Source organism: Sinocyclocheilus anshuiensis, unplaced genomic scaffold (genome assembly GCF_001515605.1).
Source record: "Sinocyclocheilus anshuiensis isolate Anshui unplaced genomic scaffold, SAMN03320099.WGS_v1.1 scaffold387, whole genome shotgun sequence".
In the NCBI taxonomy this organism is placed as follows: Eukaryota; Metazoa; Chordata; class Actinopteri; order Cypriniformes; family Cyprinidae; genus Sinocyclocheilus; species Sinocyclocheilus anshuiensis.
In genome coordinates this window covers 2,174,559-2,199,954 of record NW_015549624.1, presented here as the reverse complement: position 1 = coordinate 2,199,954, position 25,396 = coordinate 2,174,559, and the positions used below count along the sequence as shown (strand labels likewise).

The 25,396-nt window shown below is 35.3% G+C and overlaps 1 protein-coding gene across 1 annotated transcript in view; it reads right to left on the bottom strand.

The window, feature by feature from the left end:
* Positions 1-25,396, bottom strand: part of tmem266 (transmembrane protein 266) — an 81,734-nt gene that overhangs the window by 25,724 nt on the left and 30,614 nt on the right. The window contains exon 3 of the mRNA XM_016448500.1: positions 20,823-21,011. Coding sequence (XP_016303986.1) covers positions 20,823-21,011 — 189 coding nt within the window. The remainder of the gene's footprint in view (positions 1-20,822; positions 21,012-25,396) is intronic.

Below are 25,396 nucleotides of genomic sequence, written 5' to 3'. Positions count from 1 at the left end.
CATTTGCGCACTATTTTCCAGACTGAGCTCCAAGCCCGTGCTGTGCGTCCCGTGCTCCTTCTCCTGGGATCGGATTCTGATCTTGGCAGCATGGGAAAGACCGATCAGTGTGGCCAGACTGACCTCATCCTGTGACTCTCTGAGTTGCATCCATAGACACACACAAACACACGTACAAACACGCATACACACACACCATCTGGAGAGTACAGACTCCACTTATCAGACGCAGCCAAAAAGATGATTGCTTAACAGCATGGCCGCGCCTTCATTTGATCAGATGGACTATATATGCACGCTTTGGGCTTCGCCCTTGTGCGGTTCGAGCAGGAAGGGCAGATCAGACATGGAATCTGTCTGCTTGGCTGAGCACTGGTGTCTAATAATACCACCTTAGCAATCCGTAACTTTACGCCCTCCTAAAAAACTCCAAGTCCCCTGATGGCTGGACAACACTGAGTTCTGATCAGCTCATACTGCATTTCATTATAATTTTATTTGAATCTCATTTCATGTTGACATTACATATTGTGCGGGTTGACCCTTTGCACAAACATACATTACATTATTTTACACATACTACATGCAAGTATACTGTAATTAAGTACAATAACAATGTTGTTGATTAAAGATTTGTACATTTTATCATATAAAGTTAGTCAAACTCATCACCACTTATTGCCAACCTCTTCAGTTTCTAAGGTTCTAGTGGATGTGATTTACAAAAGAGGAACCTCACAAGAATATGACTGGTTGCTAGAGTGTTCTGGATGGTTACCAAGGCATTGCTAAGGGGATGCTAGTTTGTTCTGGGTTGTTGCTAGAGTGTTCAGGGAGGTATAGGCAATTTTTAAGGTGTTCTGAGCGGTCGCTAAGAGGGTTGGTATGTGTTTGGGTGTGGCTATGGTATTTTGAGTGGTTACCAGGGCATAGCTACATGCTTGCTAGGTTGTTTAAATTTATATTTTGTCATGTAACAGTTTTTATCCTAAGCAACTCACAAATTAGGAATATCAAAAGCAATTTGTTGGTTGCTTGGGCATTGTTAGGATGTTCTGTATGGTTGTTAAGGTGTTGCTAGGTGGCTGCTATGTTGTTCTGGGTTGTTGCTAGGGTGTTCTGGTTGGTTGCCAGGGCTTGGCTTGGCACTTTTAAGGTGTTCTGAGCAATCACTAAGGGGTTGGTGTGCGTTTGGGTGTTGCTATGATATTCTGGGCATAACTAAATGGTTGTTTACATTTATATTTAGTCATTTTACAAAGGCATTGCTATGGTTGTTCTAGATGTTCGCCAAGGTGTTGCTAGGTGGCTGCTCGGGAGTTCTGGATGGCATTGCTGGATGGTTGCCAAAGTGTTGCTAAGTGGCTGCTAAGGTGCTCTGTATGGTTGCCAAGGTGTTGCTAGGTGGCTGCTAGGGTGTTCTGAAGTGTTGCCAAGGTGTTGCTAGGTGGCTGCTCGGGAGTTGTGGATAGTTGGCAAGGTGTTGCTAGGTTGCTGCTAGGGTGTTCTGGATGGTTGCCAAGGTGTTGCTAGGTGGCTGCTTGGGAGGTCTGGATGGCATTGCTGGATGGTTGCCAAGGTGTTTTGCTAAGTGGCTGCTAAGGAGTTCTGGATAGTTGGCAAGGCGTTACTAGGTTATGCTTAGGTGCTTTGGGTGGTTGCCAGGGCATTGCTAGGCAATTTCTAAGGTTTTCTTGGTGGTCACTAAGGGGTTGATATTTGCTAGGGTGTGGCTAAGGTATTGTGGTTTTTAGGACATGACTAGCTGTTTGCTAGGTTGTTTACATTTATATTTAGCCATTTAGTAGGCATTTTTAGTGTACATCACAAGCAAATAGTTGGTTGCTAGGGCTCTGCTACGATTCTGGATGGTTGCAAAGGCATTGCTATGTAGCTGCTAGAGTGTTCGAGGTCAGTGATTCTCAACTTTTTGTCCTTGAAGCCCCCCTCCTTACATATAAGAAAACCTGAGCCCTCTAGTACTGTAGCCCGGAGGAGACTGAGACTGATTTACCACACTTCTCACATTTGTTGTGAGCATGCTCACATCTACTGCATTGTAAAAATGTGAATGTTTAGAGACCACCTATTGAATCAAAGATGTTATTTTCAGCTGGTCTTGATCAGCGACCAATTGTTTGGAGCATTTCTAGAAACTAGGGGTTGAACGAAGTCTACATTTATGTGATGAAAATCGAGTCAATGTTGACTAGTCACTGATGACAACAATAATGAACAAACAAGCCTGAACCTTTGAGCTGAGACTCGAACACCTTGTGTGTGATGTACGACCTACTGTCTGTAGCCTATGTGTATGCGTTACAATGCAGTAGCGCATTAGATTAGAACGGCGATTAACTTACCTGTACAATAAGCTGTTTAAAACATGCATTCACCTGTTCAGTTTTGAGCATCCAGATGGTATAATCACGTCTTGTGGAGCGCTTTCAGTATATGCATTTATTTGTCATTTTAACTGTTTGGAAACAGAGCGTAAATGTGGATTTCTGATCCTGTTGCACCCTCTATATGACAAGTGACTAGTTGACACCAAGCTTAAAGCATCATGGCAGAGCATTAAAGTTGACTTATCGACTAGTCTGTGCAACCCCTACTAGAAACTACCTATGAAAAGGTTGTTTGCATCCATATTTGAGACTGGTGCCCCTGTAAGGTAAGTGTGAACCCCAGAAAGGGAACTGCTGTTCTAGGTTGCTAGGTAGATGTTTACAAGTCAAAAAAGTGCACCCCATTTCTTTATCATATTCTGACCTCTAGATATGGCCTGGGGCCCTCCTTCAGTGTAAGTGTATGTCTTTCTGGAGCTTAGATGGATGTCTCTCCAAAATTTAATTCAACAATCCAACAAGCCTAGTGACAGAAGGAGAGTGATTATTTGGGATTTACGGGTAATAAATAATGAGGACTAGAAGAATGTACATATGAAGGTCTTTCTGCTTCCAGAATTGAGCCGTAAAACACAGCACACTGGCTGATTTATCGAGGGGTACAGGGAGATTAACGCTAACGCTAATACCAGCACTCATAAGGTGTGTCTCTGTGGAAGGAAATGTGCTGTAGAGCAGAGTAGGCACCAAAAGGCTATCTTGTCTTTCCACATATTTAGGAGGTGACACTTTAAAATGGGGGTGCATTTGAAATAGCATGCTACCATACTACTCACACTAGGAGTAGTGGGGAGTAATACAGTATGGATGGAATATTAGGTGCATTTGAAATTGCATACTGAGTTGTTAGTACATTTGATGAGTTACGAACCTCGTGACTGTTAAAAAAGTATGTTCTGTATAGTACTTCAGAATCTCAGCGGGTCATCCAGATACTTTTCGTCTACTGTTTTATGAATACTATGAATTCAGACATACTTCTCTTTTCATGCACTGTTTTCCACCTACTATATTGTAGGGAAGTAGGCATATTTAGATGCAGGGGCTGTATCCCAAATTGACCTTCTATTTCTAAAAGTGGTCAGTATCCTTATGCTTTCCATCTGAGTAGCTGAACATTTGTATCATTGTGCAGTGAAATAAAGTATGGTATTGTAGTTCTGGCTGTAGCTGCATTAGTCTGGAAGGGCAGTATAAACAAAGTGCGAGACCATCGAGACCAGGAGCCGTGGTGAAACATGCCGATGGCTGGAGGTTGTTATTTTATGCTGAGCGAGCAGCAGCTAGTCAAACTCAAACCCCAACCCGTGACCTGTATTAGAGTAATGGATGAACGAGTCTGAGGTGGGAAAGTTCAACACAAACTTCAGCACAAAAGAAGGACACTGGCTGTCTCCAGTTCCAGAGTGGAGCTATAGAGGGTGATTGGATCTCTTTCACCTTCCCTCCACCGAATCCTGCCGAGGTCACAGAGGAGCCTGATCCTGGGTCATATGAGAACGGGACATGCCCTCGCTGGCTCAGAACACAGTCTGTCAAACTAGAGGTGCGGGCTAAACATTCGGGCACGTGTAGGAAAGTCAATGACATAACATAAAGAAAAAGACTAGTGATGCACTGAAATTTTGGCAACTGGAAATAATATTTTCAATTTTTTTATTTAATATTTACAAAAAACTATTTTCAGTTTTGGCCGAAATAGTTTTGGAGGACCAAAATCATTGACTGAAACATTTAATTAGCGCTTCCCCGATGACACATTTTGATGCTGTCAGTCTCTATTTCATGCACACAGGTAACATGTACACAACAACTAGCAAAACATATCAGCAGTGTGGATGCACTTTATTGTGACCAAAAATTATGCTAAAGCAAAACTCTTGGTGACCGAGTTTGAGTCCTGACATGTAATCCTTACCGGTCCCGGTTTGGGCTGAAATATCAAAAGGTAGCTCCTGGGCTGCTGTTGGCCAAATGGGTGCCCTAAGCATAATTGTATTGTTGTGCCCCCTCCCTCAAATAAAATGATAGTAAAAAAAAAAAAACCTACTATAGGGGTCAAAATAGAACTTTAATCAAATATAAAAGTAAATAAATAAATTAATTGTAATTAAATTGTATTATTTATAATTAGAATAATATTATAAATACCTATGGCTATGGTTTTATTAATACAGTTGTCTGATTGATTTTATTGTGTCAAACATTCAGAAATCACACAAAAGAAAATTAAGCAGTTTTACTACGATAAAATCATGGTTAATTTTTGTAAGGGTTGGGAAGTCCACATGTTTTTGTTGAAGAAATGATAGAGGCTGTAGCATTTTTATTGCAAAAAGGTGGCCAAAAATTAAAGATTTAGTGGATATTTGAATTAAATGCTTGGTCAATATTAAACAAGGATTTGATCCTCCTGTAAGTGTAACAACAGCAATTACCAGGACTTTGGCGCCGTTTGAAGGCATTTGTAATAATATGTAATGAAAAATTACTGAGAGGAGGTGCTCTACCAATGATAGAGAAGGTGCAACCAAAAATCAAAAAGCCATGTCAATTGAAAAAGGTGCAGCACTCAATCTTGAAGGGGTGAAAACTTTATTGATTAAAATGACGTTTCAGCCATTATCCAGGCCTTCATCAGATATAAATAATAATAATAATATGTAATGTACATAAATTGTTTACTTTGTATTACATTATGTATTTTAGCAGTGTTATTCAATGAAAACATGATTATTTTTAATTAATCAACCATTATTGCCTCATTGTCTTTATATAATGCATTTTAAGTCATGGAAACTAAAATAATAAGGCAGATGCTTTGGTGGTGGTGAAATTATTACTTACATTAAACACGTTATTAACGTCAACAGCCAAAAAGGTTTCACAGGATTATGAACGTAAGTTACCTGAAAATGATACACAGGCTTCATCTCGGGCTTTTTTTCTTTTTCTTTTCTTTTCTTTTCGGACTGCTGATGTCTTTTCCCGGGCAAGGTGTGAGAAGTCGCGGATGCGGATGCGGGAATGGCATGTCACGTGTGCTTAGCCTACTGCCTACTGTGTTCACAGTAGGGCTGCCCTCGACTAAGGATTTTTCTGGTCGACTAGTAGTCTTTCATTTTAAGCATTAGTCAACTAATCGCACGTTTATTAATAAACCATTTAAATCATTATAATGAGCCTTTAATTGCCTACATAGCCTAATAAGCGATCAAGCACACGCATAAAGCTTGCCACAGCGCACCAGCAGAAGTAATGATTATGAATGTGTCAGGGAAAAACAGTAAGGAGGCTGCATTAACATTTTAATAATTTGATTAACTAGTGCTTTCTTTGTTTTCGGCAAGAGATGAAGTAGTGATGCGCCTGTATGCATGTTTCATATGGATTACATAATCAGATAATATTTGTTTTCCATTTGAATTGGTTTATTTGAAAGTAGACATTTCACTCTCTATATATTTTTAATGTCTGTAAGGCAAAGATATACACAGAGTTTTGCGCTCAAGTTGACGGAGACCGAGACGGCAGAAAGCGCATCCGGTTTGCTTTCATTATTTTACAAAAGCGCAATTTTTTATTGTTATTGTGATTGCACACAAATAAACGAAATATATATTACTCTTATCTGTATGAACAAAATGATGGAGTATTTTAGGAGTAAGTGAGCACAGCGGCGCCTCTCCATCTGTCCTGCAGTGAGCGCTACTGTTCAGCTTCCACACTCTGCACAGACACTTGAACAGCGCACATTTCTCTAGGTTAACATTAGATTGAGCGGTCATGTAAAGTTGCTAATACTTACATATTTCAGATGATAAGCCATATTTGAAGTCGATGAATGATAGGCGAGCATTTGGATGTCCTGCATTACCACATAGACTAGCCATTAACGATCTGTTAGTCACGGACTGCGTGACTTCGCCTGTGGATTTTTTTTTTCTGCGACTAATCGACTATTACAATTTTGGTCGCCCAAGCCTCTTCTGGTCGACTAACGATTAGTCGGCTATTAGGGGGCAGCCCTAGTTCACAGTAAAATGCATTTTTTATAATTATATATATGTTCATGTTTCTATTTTTATTTATGTATATGTTAATATTAATTTAGAATGAAAGTTTTTTTTTTTTTTTGTGCTACTGGGATGGTGCCCCCTGGGAGTTGATGCCCTACACAAATTGTGTACTCTGCGTATAGGAAGTGCTGGTACTGGTTAGCTCAATGCCAAATAACTTTACTATGACTGGTTTAATTTATGCGAACATGACACCCTGAACACCATAATGAGTTCATTTACCCAAATTTAATTAGCATAGCTTTATTTTTGGCTTCGACTGACATCTTTAACTTCCAAATTCAATTTCACTAAAAAAAATAAAGATTTAAAACTCTAGTTTAAAATATATGCAAAGTTAGGAATTTACTGATTTAATTTAACATGATTTTCAAAAAACGTTTACATTTAATGACTCATGTGCAAATGTCATGTGGTGAAATCAAGTACTAACATATTTTCCTTACACCTTGAACATATGTAAGGGCACACATATTGAACATTTTCAAAAATTTAATACATTTTCAAAGGTATTTATTTATTTTAACAAATATCATGAATTAATTCTAAAATATGTTTTTGGGGGAGTTGCACCACATGGCATGCCATTTCAATTTAATGAATAAATATGTCATGTGGCGTAACCATAAAGTAAAATGTAATAACATATGAGTCCATATGACTCAAACTGCATTTTACAACTTGAACTAACCTAGTCTTGTCATAAGAAAATGACAACTTATCTGATACATAAAAGGGATGGTTCACCCAACAATGAAAATCCTGTCATCATTCACTCACCCTCAAGTTGTTTCAATGCTATATAAGTTTATTTCTTCTGTTTAACACAAAAGAAGATATTAAAAAAAAATAAATAAATAAAAAAGGTGGATGGTCCCCTTTGACTTTCATAGTATTTTTTTTCCATACTATGGAAGTCAATGGGGACCATCAACTGTCTGGTTACCCACATTCTTCAAAATATATTCTTTTGTGTTTAACAGAAAAAAGAAACTCATACAGGTTTAGAACAAAGTATGTAAATGATGATAGAATTTTTATTTTTCGGTGAACTATAGCTTTAAGAGAACTTATTGACCTTGACCTTGATATATTTTTTTCCTGTTTTTTTTTTTTTATCTGCATTTTGTTTGCATAACATGACTTTGATTTGCTGGGAGGGGGGTCCTTTTTCAAATGTTAATGAAGAGTGAAGCAGTTTTGCTCAAATCTGGGAGTCTGATATTTGTGCCAAAATACTTTAATTTTCTTTGACTATCATCTCGACATGCCTGACTAGAGATTTAAAGAACACAAATGACTTTCAAATATTCAGTACCAAACAATGATGCAGACACATACATTCCCAAACATGAAATGCTAATTTGCACTTTAGCTAACCCTGTGCACATACACCGTACAGTGGAAGAAGCAGGGTGGAAATGCATGTGCTGGAGAGTGGACAGGTTTATAGAGACATCAGTATCAGCACTACGTGAGACGCAGGAGAGACAGATTGAACCGCAGCAAACAGCCGACCAGAGAGGGCTGAATTACACCATGAAACTGATCGATTGTGAACTGGAGAAATGTGCTGTCATACATGCCTCTCGGTCAAAAACAGATTCTCTCGCTCCCGCTCTTGCTCCAGGAGAAAAATGAACAGGAAAGAATACTTTGAGGCTTTATTCTAAACTCTAGCGGTGCCTTGCTGTCTACATACTGTCGTTGCTGTCCTAGCCAAAACAGAACTTAAAAACAACTGATTTGAAATGTTCTTCACAGGCAACAGTCATTTGTATACGCCACACAGCCATGCTTCTCATGTCACATGCAAGAGAGTGTCAAGGTTGATTGCAAGAGTTGGTCATAAGCAGTGTTGCCAAGTCCACGGTTTTCCCGCAGAATTGGACTTCTTTAACACTGTTGTCGTGGGCAACCCCAATAACGTGATATTTAGACCCTGCAATGCGAATTTTACCAGGGGAACCTAGCCAAAAAAACGTGTATTTTACCCCCCGGAATGCGATTTTTACTGGGGGACCCCCTCAAAACGCCATTGAGCTAGTTTTGAGTAGCAACAATTTTTTGTTGTGAAAACCTGGCAACCCTGGTCGTAAGCACATGTAACATTACATGATATTCTAAAAAGTACAAAAAGAAATGCAAAATATTGGGTGAATTAGTGCAGTTTTATTAGATGGTACTACTTTTAACAATACTCTTTGGTACTAAATAAAAAAAGAGAGCAGGGACGCAAAACATATTTTTTTAATTTGTATGTCAATAATGAACATTTACTTTTATGCTTATTTTCCCAATTTGTATAACAAATTTAATTTAATAACACTGTTAAATGTAATCTTTAGCAAATCTCAAAATAAATATCCTTTTTTTTTTGGAATATCCATCTTAAAATGAATATTTTCAAAATAAAATATAAAATGTAATATAAAATTTTTAAATTAAATAAATAAAAAAATATATATATATTGGTTGCTGACTATAAATAAAAAAATTATTTTACAAAATTATAATATTTAAAAAATATTTTTATATATTTATTAGGATTCAGCTATACAACAAAAATACTATAGTACAGAATTATTTAGGAATAATGTAACAATATTTTAATATATTCATCAGTTAACAGCTATAAAATTTAAAAAATAATATCGGTGCCTTCCAATATATACATATATATTCATAATTATTATTTCCCTCAATTCCTTTCACTATTTCATGTGAACATTTTCACAGAAATTGTTGCAAATAATGCATTCTGGAATCGCCTTTGTGAAGGATACATAATGCAGCCTTAGAATTGAGCCAAATTATGTATAAAAAGGCAGCATAAATTGACTGGCGTAATATACTGTATGATTGTACAAGTTTTTAAATGGTATGAAAGGCAACATGTTTTATTGTTAATTTTAAGAGGATTTTTTAAAAATCAATACTGTAAACGTCACATGCATTTTATATTATGTTTTATATTTGCTTTAAATTATAACATTTATACATCAGCAGTACCTCTTCTTCATGAAATAAATGCTCTGCAAAAATAAATCTGATTTAGCTTGAATCCGGACAGAATCCGTATATAAACTACAGTATAATTACCCATGACTTACAAAACACTGACTAAAAACACAAGGAAGGCAGCAGATGGAGCGGCCAAGCATATGTTCACATGGACACGGACACCACGGCTTCACTAGTAGCTTAACTCGGCCAGCGAGTCTCCGGCAACAAGAGGTTGAGGAGGCATCAAGTTGGTCTCTGAGGAAATCACTTTTAGAAAAAGCAATCAAGGAGCACAAAGCTGTACCACAAGCGCCTTCAAGCCTCCACATAAATCACCCTCACTTGCGGTAGCATTAACGGCATCGCGTCACCGGCCTCAGTAAACTTCAGCGAGGGTCTTGACTTTTAGAGAACAACTAAAGGGCAAACAAAAACAAAGAACGAAGCCGCAAATCTTCACCAGAACCGATCAGTGTTTTGACAGACATCTCAATTGCATGTCACTCTCAAAAACCCCATCACATTAGTAATTCAACCCGGGAAAGCGATTACTGTTGATTCTAGAAATCATTATTGGCATGAGCCGGTGAAAAATAGATCTGAGTCTGCCTGCAATGGCTTGATCTAAGCCATTATGTTCCTTCAAGGCATAATTTTTAAAAAGGAAACTTACAGCCTTCACAAAAAATGAATATATGAAATAACATAATAATCACACAGCATACATAAGATATTTCCAAGAGCAATAATCACAACAATCTATTAAGTGCAGCCAAGGCTTTTTAACCTGCTCTTTGGGGTCTGATAATGGTTTCACATTCGCTGCTACAGAAATGGAAAGAAAATGATAAACTAGAATTTTTTTTGGAAGCCTGTTTCAGCATCAAAGGGAAAACAAAAATAAAATGCTTACTGTGACTTATTTTTTTCTGAATTGTGACCTTTTTCATTATTGTAACTATATCTAAGAATTGGGACTTATTTCTCACAAACTGTTCTCACAATTGAGACATTTCTTGTAATTCTGCTGTTATATCTCAGAATATGTCTATTTCTCATGATTCTGACTTTCAGTCTCACAACTGCAATTTCTTATAACTGTAATTTTATCAACTTTAAATCTCAAAATTGTGACTTAGTTTCTTGTATTTGTGGTTTTTATTGTAAGAATGTGACTTTGGATCTTACAACTGTGACTACAGCTTACAAATTAGACTAAATTTCTTGTAACTGTGTCTTTATATTTTAGAACAAGACTTTAAATCTTACAATGGTGCCTTCATTTCTTATAGTTGTAGCTTTATATCTCAGAAAATGACTTAAAGGGATAGTTTACCCAAAGATGAAAATTACCCCATGATTTACTCATTTTTGGGCTTCAAATTCTCAGCCCCACATTCACTGCCATTATAAAGCTTGGAAGAGCCAGGACATTTTTAAATATATCTCAGATTGTATTTGTCTGAAAGAACAAAGTCATATACACCTAAGATGGCTTGAGGATGAGTAAATTATGGGGTAATTTTTCATTTTTGGGTGAACTGTCTCTTTAATATTTCATGATTCTGACTAAATCTCACGAATGTGACTTAATTTCTTGTATTTGTGGCTTTTCATCTCAGAATGTGAAAAATAAATCTCACAAAAATCTCTTTTATTTGTAGCTTTTTATGTAAGAATGTGACTGAATCTAACGATAATAACTTAATGTTATAAATCGAACAATTGCGACTTCATTTCTTGTATTTGTGGCTTTTTATCTCAGAATGTGAAAAATAAATCTCACAAAAATCTTTCATTTGTAGCTTTTTATGTAAGAATGTGACTTTGAATCTAACGATAATAACTTAATGTTATAAATCGAACAATTGCGACTTCATTTCTTGTAACTGTGACTTTATATATCAGAATATGACTTTAAATCTCACAACTGTGGCTTTATTTCTTTTATTTGTAGTTTTATATCTCAGAATATGACTATATCCCAAGATTCTGACTTTAAATATTACAATTACGACTATATTTCTTGTCACTGTGGCTTTATATTTTAAAACTGTATCTCATGATTCTATACAAAATCTGACAATTGTGACTTAATTTCTTAGAAATGTGTCTTTGTATCTCAGAAAGTGACTATATGTAACAATTCTGACTTAAAATCTCACAACTGTGACAATTTCTTGTAATTGTGTCCCTATTTTTAAATGCAACTTAATATCTCACAATTGTGACTATATCTCAGAATGCAACTTTATTTCTCAGAAGTGTGCCATTATCTTACAATTGAGATAAACCAAGAGCTGGAAGGTAATAAGCCTTAGATAACTCCTCAGAACAACCTCTTTTTTGCCATCATATGCCACATAAAGTATTTAATGAGTAAATGTATAGTAATATACAAATATATTTTTACATAAAAAAAAGTGAGTGAACGAAAAATATGCCATGATTACTTTGTGATTGCTAATGTGTTTTAGAGTGTTTTGGTATAAGGTATAAATTATGCATATGCATAATTCATACCCATAATACAAATGTCAAGGGACAAGTTAGACATTGAAAGTTTAATATTTATGGTTAGGGGTGTTCTAATTCCTGTCCCGAAGTATGAGCAATAGCAAATAAATCCTCAACTCCTAGTACAGCTCCAAACTCCAAGGTCCGTCAGTCTTCAAGGTTGGCAAACTACCACAAATAATGATAAAATGCCCCATAAAGAAGCCTCAAATGAATGATAATGCATAATCATTCTTTCTGAGCCGTCTTTTGAGAATTGTCTGCTTTTATTTGCAGGTTCTGGGTCAAAAGCAAATAGGACAGACTGATTTCCAGTGAACGCTGCGAATGTCAAAAGTTGCATGCTGATCTAAGACACGTTTCTCTTACATTCACTGCTTTTAAATGTAATAGTAAAGAGAGCGGCTGGTCTCAGATCAGCAGGAAAGAGCATGCTCCACTGACAATGTCAGACAAAGAGCAAGCAAGCAAAAGCTAAAAACAATTGTCACAGCCAGCAGACAAACCTCAGCACTTCAGGAAAAGAGAAAGAGAAGATAAAATACAAAAACAACAACAAAGCTAAGCATAAAATATCTGCTGAATCTCTGAGAGACTCTTTATTTGAACAGCACACCATTAAGCCTCGTACACACCAGGACGATTATCGTGCGCGCTTATCGCCGACGTTTTTCGACGCGTCTTTTGTGTTCATACCCAAGCAATCTTCGCTGGCGATGAGCCGAGTGAACGTGCAAATTCACTTCCTGACATTAGATGGTGCTTAATGAAAAACAGAAATACCCCGGTACACATCGAATCCTATTTGATCTGCAATTCCTCTCCATAACAACTCCCTCTTATCGAGATTTTTGTAGTCGCTGTCGCATTTGTCATAAAGCCCTTTGTGTTCAGACACCAATGAGACCAGCAGCTCTACATTCATCTTGCCTCGATGTATCTTCTTGGTCTACTTACTTCCTCTTCGTTGTTAGGTATCAATGTGTGCTCGGCAAGACCGTTTTGTGCTTGAGCGCCACCAAGTCGTATTTTACTGTAACTTCAGCAGCTCCAGGCACGTGAACAAAAGCGCCAATCTCATTGGTCGGCCAGTTTTTAATGCGGCACGTCAAACCAAAAAACGAGCCCGAGGCGTTTTTTAAAAAATGACGCTTTTTACGCCTCTCATTTTGCGCATCGGTGTGCACACTCTCATTGGCGCCCTTTGTTTAGTCACGAGGCGTTAAACGTCGGCAATAATCGCGCGCGATATTCGTCCCGGTGTGAACATGCCTTTAATCTCATAATAGTTATGAGGATGTCACACTTCAGTGCTAAATTTGAGTTTATCTGAATATTATTTCAGTCTTTAAATTGTAACTTAAAAATGTGATTATATTAAAAATAATAATATTGCATTTTACAGATAAAATATATATAATGCATTAATTAAAAAATAAACAGTCAAAGGTCAAAATCTAAAAGAATAATCATTAATTTATTAAATGTGACCCTGCCTGTGAAAACAAAGCTAAAGTCATTTTTTTGTGATTTTCTGTTTTCTACATAAAATCATCCTTTATAAAGATGTAGAACAGTCTGTGAAAATATAACCTTTATATCTTCAATATTGATTGTGTAAGGCCATGTCAAAGATTGAAATCAAAATGAAATTAATGGTTGAAATCAAACTTTGATGCTTGTTATCTCATAATTAGCACATAATTATTTACTTATTATATAAGTAAATAATTTTTTAAAAGTCAAGGGGCAAAATCTAAGATAATAAACATTAATTTATAAAAAGGTTTTTGGTTAATTTGGTTAATTAAATGTCATAAACAAAAAGTTAGCAAATCATGCGTTTTTTTGCATTACTGTAGCAAAAACAAATCCCTCAATACTCCAGGGAGCAATAGAATTCATTTACAAAAATAAATAAATAAATAAGTTAATTAATTAATTAATAAAAAAGGCTAAATAGTTTATATACAAAATCAATTTTGTAATGTGTTGGTAGGCTGCCCATATTTTTTAGTTTATGAACTAGATTTGTAATTTTTTTGTGAAAATCAAAATGTACAAATCTAGTTCATAAATTAAACTAAAAAATATGGGCAGCCTACCAACACATTACATAATTTTATTATTATTATTCTTCTTATAAACTATTTAGCAATTAATAGCATATAATTTCCCCTTCTTTGCGACCAAGTGCATTAAAATAGGAAATCATAATTAGATGCCAAATGTTTTTTATTATTATCCATTTTTTCCTCAGTCAAGTATCTTTTGTTATGAAAAACATAGAAGAAAGCATGAATATTTTGGGCAGTCCACACGCACACCACCCCTCTGTTCCGCCCAGGAAGCCCTAGTGCCAGCACATGCTAATAATAGGCCACACATTGGATGTCTTGCCCCTGCACTGAGACTGCCAGCTCTGCAAATGCCCCCTGAAGTTCACAACTACAACCATCCGTCCACGTGCAGCCCACCAGTGAGTGTGCTAGACTGCATGATCGCTTTCACATCTGCTGTGGTGTGAAACACAATGATCAAAGAGTCTGTCTTGATTAAAGGAATCATGTAGATCAAGACAAGTTGTGAGACGTTCTAGGGTCAGTTTTATTTTTATTATAAAATGAATACTTTTATTTGGCAGGGATGCATTGAATTGATCAAAAGTGTCAGTAAAGACATTTCTAATGTTACAAAATATTTCGATTTTAAATAAATAAAGAAAATAAATGTTCTTTTAAACGTTCTCATCATCAAATGAAAAACAAAACAAACAAAAATAAAACAGCACAACTGTTTCCAGCATTGATAATAATAAAAAATGCTTCTTGAACAGCAAATCAGCATATTAGAATGATTTCTGAACGATCATGTGAAATAAATCACATTTTAACATATATTCAAACAGAAAACAGTTATTGTAAATTGTAAAGCTATTTTGCGATATTATTGTTTTTACTGTATTTGTGCTCAAATAAATGTGGATTAATGCAATGGGACAGCATAAACCAAAAGAAAATTTTACTTGTAAGTTATAGTTTTTATTAGGGATGCACCGATACCGATACTGGTATCGGTATCGGGCCCGATACTGAGCTCCTGTACTCGTACTCGTACTCGTTAAAATGCCCCGATAACAAACGCCGATACCACACAGCATGTGTTAAGTGCCATATTCAGACAATGAAACACCGACAACAGAACAACAGACAGCAGAATGGAGTTATAAGAGATTAAGGATGTCTACGAAGTATATGTATGCAATGAATATAATGTTAAACATTCAGTATTAACGTCTGTATAGCTGATGTGCGCGAGCTGATAAACAAAGCACGCTGAGTGGATTGAGCGCGCGGCGGTGAAAAATAAAAGTATCGGTATCGGGCGAGTACTGGAAAAAGTGGTATCGGTGCATCCCTAGTTTTTATCAATTAAAATTGTTCTACATTTCACATGTAAAATAAAACAAATGATGTTTACATATTTGGATTGTGAAAAATGTATACTATGCTTAAACTTAAAAACGTGAAACTGCTGTGCAATGTGATTTAATCACAGATAATCATAACATCTAATTTTGGACAAATGCAATAGGCCAAAATAAACCGAAAGTAAATTGTACTTGTAAGAAACGTTTTTATCGCTTAAAATTGTTCTAGATAGCGCACTTAAAATATAACAAATGAAATAACAAAACTTAGAATGTAGTTTACATGTTTGGATTGCAAAAACGTCCAAATAAAACTATTTTGCGATATTACTGTTTTTACTGTATTTGTGCTCAAATAAATGCAGCCTTGGTGAGCATAAGAGAGTGAACTTAAACTTGGTGGTGTTACCTTTTTTAAAGCCTGCCCATAAAATTCAAGCCATTTTATATCTTTTTCAAAAAGCCAATTAGAGTCAAAATGCTGGAGCTTTAATTATGAAGAGATGCACATATCTGCATTAAATGTCTTATCTTACCTTCAAATACGATAATAATCCAATAAAATATTACATCTCAAGGACCATGTCTACATTAAATATAATAACAACAAGCAAAATCATTACAAATATGTCCTTCTCTAAATAGAAAACTATAAATAAAGAAATAATGATCATTTCTGTAATGTAAGCCATGCGTTATTTAAATACTAATATTGTTTTGCATTCACTAAAGCTTCGGGATAATAAACGAGCTGTCATTGTGGCATGTTTCTATTATTAGCTTAGTTCAAATAAGGCTTAAACTGACATCAAACCATGCAAATATATCCTGTCTATCATTGAGTACATGCTTCAGATGTGAGTCACACCAGAAACATGACCTGTGACGTGACTGTGCTCTCGCTTTCTCTACTGACAGTTACGGGAGACGGAAGCAAAGCTGTTGACATGCTGGTGGGGTGAAATTTGATTGAGCCTTCTATGGAAATCTGTATGTCAGAAAATGTTTTGTAGATAATTTAACTCAGCAAATCTGATGAAAAGTATCCTTGACAGAAAGCATGTCCTAACAGAAAATATACCTGACAGAATTCCCAGAAAGTGCAGAGCTTTCTTTTTTTTCACGACATTTTCACAACAATGTACTATATTTTGGCTGCTGTTAGGTTAAGTCACAGTACATTGTTTTAAAATATGTCAAGATACCAACTAAAATAAAACAAATGACAAAAATTTGTCTGTAGGTTACATATTTGGATTACGAAAATGTTATGTAAACTTTGATAAAACGTGAAACTGCTGTACAATGTGCTACAATCACAGGCAATCAAAACATATTTCATTTTGGACTAATAAGCTATAAATAGAAAGACAACTGTACTTGTAAGTGATAGCTTTTAACACTTAAAAATGTTAAAACATATGACGTTAACAAAACTTTTTTTGCATAAAGTTTGCATATTTGGATTTTGAAGAATTAGTACCAAGTGTAACTTGACAAGGCAAAACTTCTGTGTGATGTGATTAAATCACAGAGAATTAAAACGTTTAATTGTGGAATAATGCAATGAGCTGACATAAACCGAAAGAAAATTGTACTTTAATAGCTTTTATCACTTAAAAATGTTATAGATACCACACCTAACACAACACAAATGACGTTAACAAAACTTAGAATGTAATTTACATGTACAATGCATAAACTTGAAAACGTAAAACTGCTGTGCCATGTGATTCAATCACAGACAATCATAACATCAATAATTTTGCATCAAAGCGATGGGCCAAAATAAAGCGAGAGCAAATTCTACTTCTAAGAATAGCTTTTGTCGCTTAAAATTGTTGTAGGTAGCATACTTAAAATACAATAAATGACATCAACAAAACTTAGAATGAAGTTGAAATATTTGGTTGCGAAAATGTAAAGGAAAAAAAACTTTGAAAAAACGCAAAACTGCTTTGCAATGTGATTAAATCAAAGACAATTAGAAGATATTTCATTGTGGATTAATGCAATGGGACAGCATAAACAAAGAGAAAATTTTACTTGTAAGTTACAGTTTTTATCAATTAAAATGATTCTACATTCCACATGTAAAATAAAACAAATGATGTTTACATATTTGGATTGTGAAAAATGTATACTATGTTTAAACTTAAAAATGTGAAACTGCTGTGCAATGTGATTTAATCACAGACAATCATAACATCTAATTTTGGACAAATGTGACAGGCCAAAATAAACCAAAGAAAATTGTACTTGTAAGAAACGTTTTTATCGCTTAAAATTGTTCTACATAGCGCACTTAAAATATAACAAATGAAATAACAAAACTTAGAATGTAGTTTACATGTTTGGATTGCAAAAACTTCCAAATATGAAAAAAAGAAAATCTTGAAAATAATCTTTGAGAAAACGCAAAAATGTTGTGCAATGTGATTTAATCACAGACAATCAGAACATATTTCATTGTGGATTATAGCAACGGGACAACATAAACCAAAAATTGTTTTTACACCTTTTAAACAATTTAGCTTTTATCAGCTACAATTGCTCTAGATGCCACATGTAAAATAAAACAAAAATGTAAACAAAACTTGCTGGGTAGTTTACATATTTGGATTGTGAAAAATGTATACTATGCTTATACTTATAACAATATTTTAGAACAATGCGTTAGAGCGACAAATCGAAAGAAAACCGTACTTGTGAGTAATACGTTTTATCGCTTAAAAATGTTGTAGATACCAAATTTAAATTTAAAGTAATATATATAAAATAATACAAATATACTTAATATCGTACAAATTACATAATTTTTCCCAACACTTAGTCATTACTTTTGCTGGTGCATAGGCTATATATTAAATAGGCTATATATTAAAGGCACATTATGATTTTAGTTCCCCACCCCCCAGTATATATTTAATTAAATTAAATTAATATATAATATAATATAAAATCTTTAGTCGGGGGCAGCCTGCAGTTGGATTGGGAAAAATTATTACCATGCTTAAACGTGAAAGTGCGAAACTGCTGTGCAATATGATACACAAACACTCATTGAGACAGGATGCCATTTATAGATTTATAGTCACGTCAGACTCAGACACAATCGGAAACATGTTTTACATGCAATAAAATGTTTATGAAAACAGTAAAAAAAAAAAAAACGTATTAAAAAAACACAGAAAAACATCACACAACCTCATATGAGAGACAGAACGCTCTGTGCTGACATCTCAGAAACACACTCACGCAATCACACACTCGAGAGTTTGTATGGACCATCTGTCTCACACACACACAGGCGTGGCTTGTGGACAGTGTGACGGCTGCCATAATTAAGCTTATGGTGTTTGTCAACTTTCCCTGCATGTAGCAGAGCATTGCACAGTGGCCGTCCACGGTGAGTCACGCTACCCAGACGGGACGGCAGCATCGACTGCCAAAAACCCAGTCAGCGCCATAGAGGTCTGGGTGCTCCACACTCCCAGCATGCAGTGCGGCTGCCAGATGATTTTTAAAGCCACATTTGCACACTACCCACTGAGGAACACAAATACACCCACTGAAAGCTGGCATTTAAAAATATGGTGAGAAGTAGTCGAGAATCCAACCTCCTGCGGTAAACATCCGGCATTTGAAAACAAATGGGAGATGCAGTAGGAGAGATTTGAAAATTAAACTGACACATTACAACACTGGCCTTTGCATTTATTATGTCCAAAAAAATGGCTGAACTGTGATTGGTCCCTTTAAATGTTGTTCAAGCGGCAAAGCAGTCCAGACTTTGTGCCGATAATCAAAAGTCTGACTCTGTGAGACTGGAGTTAGTTACACAAGCAGAAAAAATGTTGATCTAAAAATCTAAAAAACGATGCAACAGGATGATATGGATCACAAAGGCATGCTAGTCAAAAATAAAAAAAAATGCTACGAATGACAGAAATGCATCCATTTATTGAAACGCGTAACGGTTTTGAAATCTAAAACTTATCCAGTCAAAACAATTTATGGATTTCTGTCTGTCTCAGGATAGTGTAATTGTGCAGTAACACTCAAAGATGATATTTTTTTGTCTCTCAAGATATAATTTCGGTTCGAGTTTCCATTTGAAATCTTAAAAATAAATATAAAATATCAAGCCAAAAATATTTCTCAGTGCTTTTAGGGTTTATTTTTAACTGTAACACAATACACAAACAAACCTGAACTATATAGTTGTGCATTATGAATCATTTCAGCATACCAACATATTATAAACAAATTCCTTTAAAGTACTACTTTATGTGAGATGATTGCGATCTCGGCTATTTTAGATACTGCTAGTATTGTTTATAAGACATGCTGGGGCTTATTTTTACCTCACCCCTGCCAAGCATTAAATAAATTCCAGAAATTCCAGTTAAAAGTCAGTATCGTTGCTCTAAGTGAGAGTATGCTGTTCTTCCTGATTTTTTGGATATCTGAATATTTCTTTCCCAGCCTGGCGTATGTTTTGACGGAATCCTTTATCCGATGATAACTGAAAGTGGCACTGTGACAAGAGCGCTAACAAAGAGAGACTGGCAAAAAGTTACGTTAGAGTAGCAGCGCAGAACTAAGAAAGGGTTGTTAATTTGATCTATCGGAAATGATTAATTTTAGACTAAAATTTAGAATTATGCCTCTACATTTAATATTATCATGTTTTTCAAATGATTAGTTCTAGTGTGTGTACATACTTAGCAAAAATAGTTATGAACTTATTAAAAATAGTTAATAGTGACGTTAATATTTATAATAGTTATAATAATTGAAATTTAAAAAACTACATTTGGGGACATTCCATAATATATATATATATTTAAGAGTTAAATATATTTTTTATTATTTTTATTCCTTTATTCTTAATGGGTGCACTGAAAAAAAATTTGTGAGAGACAATTTTCACTCAGAAGAACAAAAAACTCCATTTGGGAATTAAATTAAATTAAATTAAATTATTTTATTTTTTATTTTTTATATATTTTTAATTAATTAAATATATTTGTATTCTTTTTTATTATTTTATTCTTTATGGGTGCACTGAAAAACATTGGTGAGAAACTACTAAGTAGTTAAAAACAAGCAGCAATTAACACAACAATTAAATTTTGAAGTATAAAATCTGAAAATAGTGTTTTTCTTTTTTAACATTTAAATTTTTTGTGTGTTCAAAAGGAAAAAAACTGTTCACAAAGAGTCTAAATGTCTATATTCACTTCTAAGAAGTTCTTTTTTTTTATTTGGGTTAGTTACATAGCACTAAATCAATGGGAAGTCCCCAATTACGCTACCGCGTAATTGTGTGTGTACGTGTTTCTGTGTGGTATCACCGGTGTACTAGTAGCTTCTTACCCCTCTTGGTTGTCCTCTTCGTCCAGATTGGAAAGTAGCTGGGATCCGGCCAGCGAGAGGTCCAGGGCAGCTAGAGGAAGGTCCCTGTAGGCGAAGCTGACCAGCTGCACTGGAGCCATGCACTGGCCTTCATCCTCCACCTGCTGGGAGATCACCTCCAGATCCGGCGCTGCCGCCTGCTGAGGGGGCCTGGGGACACACGGGACACACTACTCTATTGTCTTCTTACATGAACTGTCTTAAATAAGATTACCTTAAAAATGACTTGGATTACCACAAAGACGTTACATACTGAACCACTGAGTAAATGAAACCATCTACCTGTTATCACAGATGGGAAGTCAACATGAAATTAAATCTGACACTCTGAACTTTAACACGTTTCTGGTCTTACTGTGAATGATATATCAGTCCATTGATTAATACCCTCTAACCACCTTCAGAAACCACCTTGATTCAACTAAACAATTTCCAATCAGTGCACTGGGAAGTTGATTAATTTGAGTGAATGAGTTCATTAGGATTGTTCATGTAATGCAAGCAGCTGACTTCCGCAAACTGCTTCTTTCATACTAACCGTCCGTATGAACTGATTCACTAAAATGACTCACTGATTTATTTGAGGCATTGAGTAAAAAGTCATGTAAGGATTTTGAAATATTCAGTTAAGCATAATTGTTTGCACTGGAAAGTTTTAATGAAACAGTTAATTCGTTCATGTAAATCAAGCATTTTACTTTTCTGGACCACTTCATTCACATGAACCATCCCAAAGAACTGATTCACTAAAATGGGTCACTGATTCATTTGAGGCACATTGTTTGTATTGTGACATAACATTGTTTTTTTAAGCACATTTGTTTGTTTTGGGAATTTAGACTTGAAGTTTATTCTGAACATGTAAAGCAAGCAGTTTACTTGTCAAACTGCTTCATTCACAAGATGCGCCTGAAAGAAAGAATTCACTCATTAAAACGACTCACTGATTCATTTGAGGCATTGTGTAGAAGTTATGTGAGGAATTTTTGATAGCAAAAAAAAAAATAGTTAAGCCCAGTAGTTTCATTGGGAAGTTGGACTAATTTTAGTGAATCAGTCCATTCAGATTTGTTATGCAAATCAAGCATTTTACTTTAGCGAACGGCTTCATTCTCGTGGATTTTATGAAAGAACCGATTCACCAAAAGGAGTCACTGATTTACTTGATGCCATGCGTAGAAGTCCTGAATTTTTGGTAGCAAAATATTTAGTTAAACACAGTTGTTTGCATTGGTAAGTTAGACTCCATTTAGTGAAGTTTCATGTAAATCAAGCAATTTACTTAAGAGAACTACTTTATTAAAACTGATTCACTAAAATGAGTCACGGATTCCCTTTTTTTGTAGTTTAGGAAGTGAAATATTTAGTTAAGTGCAGTTTGCATTGGGAAGGTAGATTGATTTTAATCAACCAATCAAACTGTTCGGTACACGGTTCATGTAAATCAAGCATTTTACTTTTGTGAACTGACCGATTTACATCTGAACAAACCAATTCACTAAAATGAGTCACTGATTAATTTAGGGCCCTGCATAAAAGTCCATGCAAGACACTGCACATGATTCTTTGTAATGTACTATTTACTTGTTCATAACTAGAAGTGTTTTAATGCTGTCATCAAATTGTTTTTGCGGCAAAAATACATATAAAAAAAAATAGGTAGCTTGTTGTTGTTTTTAATTATTTTTATTATTATTTTATCCAGTGTTGGGGGTAATGCATTACAAGTAACACAAGTTATGTAACCAGATTACTTTTTTTCAAGTAACTAGTAAGGTAACGAATTAATTTTGAATTTTCAATGAAATATCTGAGTTACATTTTTAAATAAGTAACGCAAGTTACTTTGTTTTCCCATTTATTCGATCACATCTTTCCTGTACCCCTTTTTAAAGAGAAATTGTGAGTAAGTGCAGAGGCAGAGGCACTTACTTTAGCCTGAGGCTTATTAATTTCAATTTGTAATGCAAACGCAATTAGTAACTTTCACCAACACTGATTTCATCATTTGGAAATATGTCACAATATGGAAGCAAAATGAGTTGCATTTCATGTTGACTTCAAACAGCAAACAATAGCAGTCCACATATCAGAAGTGTGCAGCACAAAAACAGAAAATAAGTTGATAAATAAGAGCCCTGGAATTAGCATATAGAAAACCGCCATGTCCGAAGGAGGAAAGACAAAGCATACAAAAGCAATACACAAGGGGAACTGTATATATGGTACAAAGAAGATGGAAAAAAATCATGCCACGGTTAAGAACGCAGGAGAGGTCAGGAATGAGGAGCGTGTTTTATTCCAACAATGAATGATGCATGAGACACAAACATAATGAACGACTAGCAACAGGAGAGCGAACTGAATCACAGACGCCACAGAGACCCAGAATCCCATTATTGAGACGTATTCCCACCGATTACCGACTGATGTGACTGAGAGACAGACGGGAAGCAGATTGAGGAATCTCAAAAAGGGCACGGCTGCAGATGTGGAATATGGAAATGCGTCCGAAACCTCAATGGCTACATAAGAAATGCATGAAAGAAGATTAAGTTGAGGCCGGCGTCCCATGTGTCTAGATTGATTCCTAAACCCAGAATATTCATCACGGTTGCACCACCATGCGTCACGTCCCACAATAATGAGGCATCGGGAGAATTTCAAAGCACAATATTGTGGCAAAACAACAAAGTCCCATAACTGGATGTCATGGCCGGTTCTGCCCGGTTTTATCTTTGATTTATTGGATTCAGTGCACTGATTCTACTCACGTTTGCAGTCTGGGATTGCTGTTCTCAATCTAAGCGCAAACAAGGCGATGAATATATACTTCTGCAATGCTTACTCTTCGCCGTTTGCTCTTGATTTTGTGGCAACTTACTGAAATAGTTCACTCAAACAGAGTAAATAATTTTTGGTAGAACTACTTCTTTAATTGCAGTGAATAAAATGGAGATCATGAAAACTAGCCATCTGTGCAGTCAGACAAGCAGTCGTACTTCCAAAATAAGCGGCAATGTGATAATTGTAATCATAATGTACGCTCATAACAGAAATCAATACTCGCGACCCTGAAGACGGCTTAATCAAGGGCAGAAGAAAGAACGGAACGGAGGCAGAGAGGGGCAGAAACCTGGGTTTTGGCTTGTGTCCCAGGCATGCCGGATGAGGGGAGATAAATTATGCCAGTACAAAGAAAAAAGAGGAGGGGAACAAAAAAGGAAACTTGTAATAGTACAGAGACGGAGAAGAAAAACGAAGCATTGCCACTGCGAATACAGGGTCAATAGAGAGACTACACTGTACTGTATGTATGTGTGGATTGACATTGTGAGATAGTGATTTTACGATGGGAAGTGTTTCTGTTGGATACTGGCCCATCGCAATCTTTAAAATGTTATTGGCTGTGGACCCAAACGTACTGTATTTTCTTCAGAAAAGCCTCTTCTGGAATATTCTGCTCTCCTTTCATCTGTGTGCATTGTGTTTTGAGCAAACAATGCATCAAAAATGAATGAATGATGAATAATTGGGTGAATCTGAAGAAATCTGTCTAGGACATGTTATATGTGGCCTAATGGTTAGAGAGTCGGACTCGTAACCCAAAGGTTGCGGGTTAGAGTCTCGTACCGGCAGGGATTGTAGGTGGGGGGAGTGAATGTACAACGCTATCTCCCACCTTCAATACCACGACTGAGGTGCCCTTGAGCAAGGCACCGAACCCCCAACTGCTCCCCGGGCAGCGGTTTTTGGGGGGGGCGGCCATAACAATTTTGCAGTGTAACAGTTAATTTTCATGACATATTACTATACTATAATAAAAAATGCAAATGCAAATAAAAAACAATATTTACAATATTTGGAATTTTTGGAATTTTATTATTTTTTTATTAAAATTATTTAGCAAAATTTAGTATTTACAAAATAGTATTAGTATTTTGTATTAGGTAGTAATTATTAGTAGTTAAGAAGTATTTTATTTATTGCTTTAATTTTTACTGTAATTCATTAATGGAAATGACCATTGCAGGGTTATTATTGCTAACTGTTAAAAAAATGTTTTTATTGAAATAAAATAAAACATAAATACTGGAAGAAACAATTAGAAATGCTGCCACGCTTAAAAACTAAATAAAAAGTAAACCTAAATAGTTAAACATTAACAAAAATGACAAAGCACATAAAATAACCAAATATTAAAATAAAATTAAAATAAAAAAATAAAATACAAAAACAAAGGCTTAACATTCATAAATACTAACGCACTATAATACACTGAAAAAAATAGGCATAGGATTCACTTAGAAATTGCAAGCATATTTCACAATAATTACTAAATAAACGAATAAATAAATAACTACTTACTTTATTTTAAAGCACTCCAATAATTTTTGTTTTATTTACAACTTCAAAAAATATTTTTTTTACAGTGTAGTATATAACTATAATACTTTAAAGGGGTGGTTCATTGCGATTTCAATTTTTTTATGTTAGTTAGTGTGTAATGTTGCTGTTTGAGCATAAACAATATC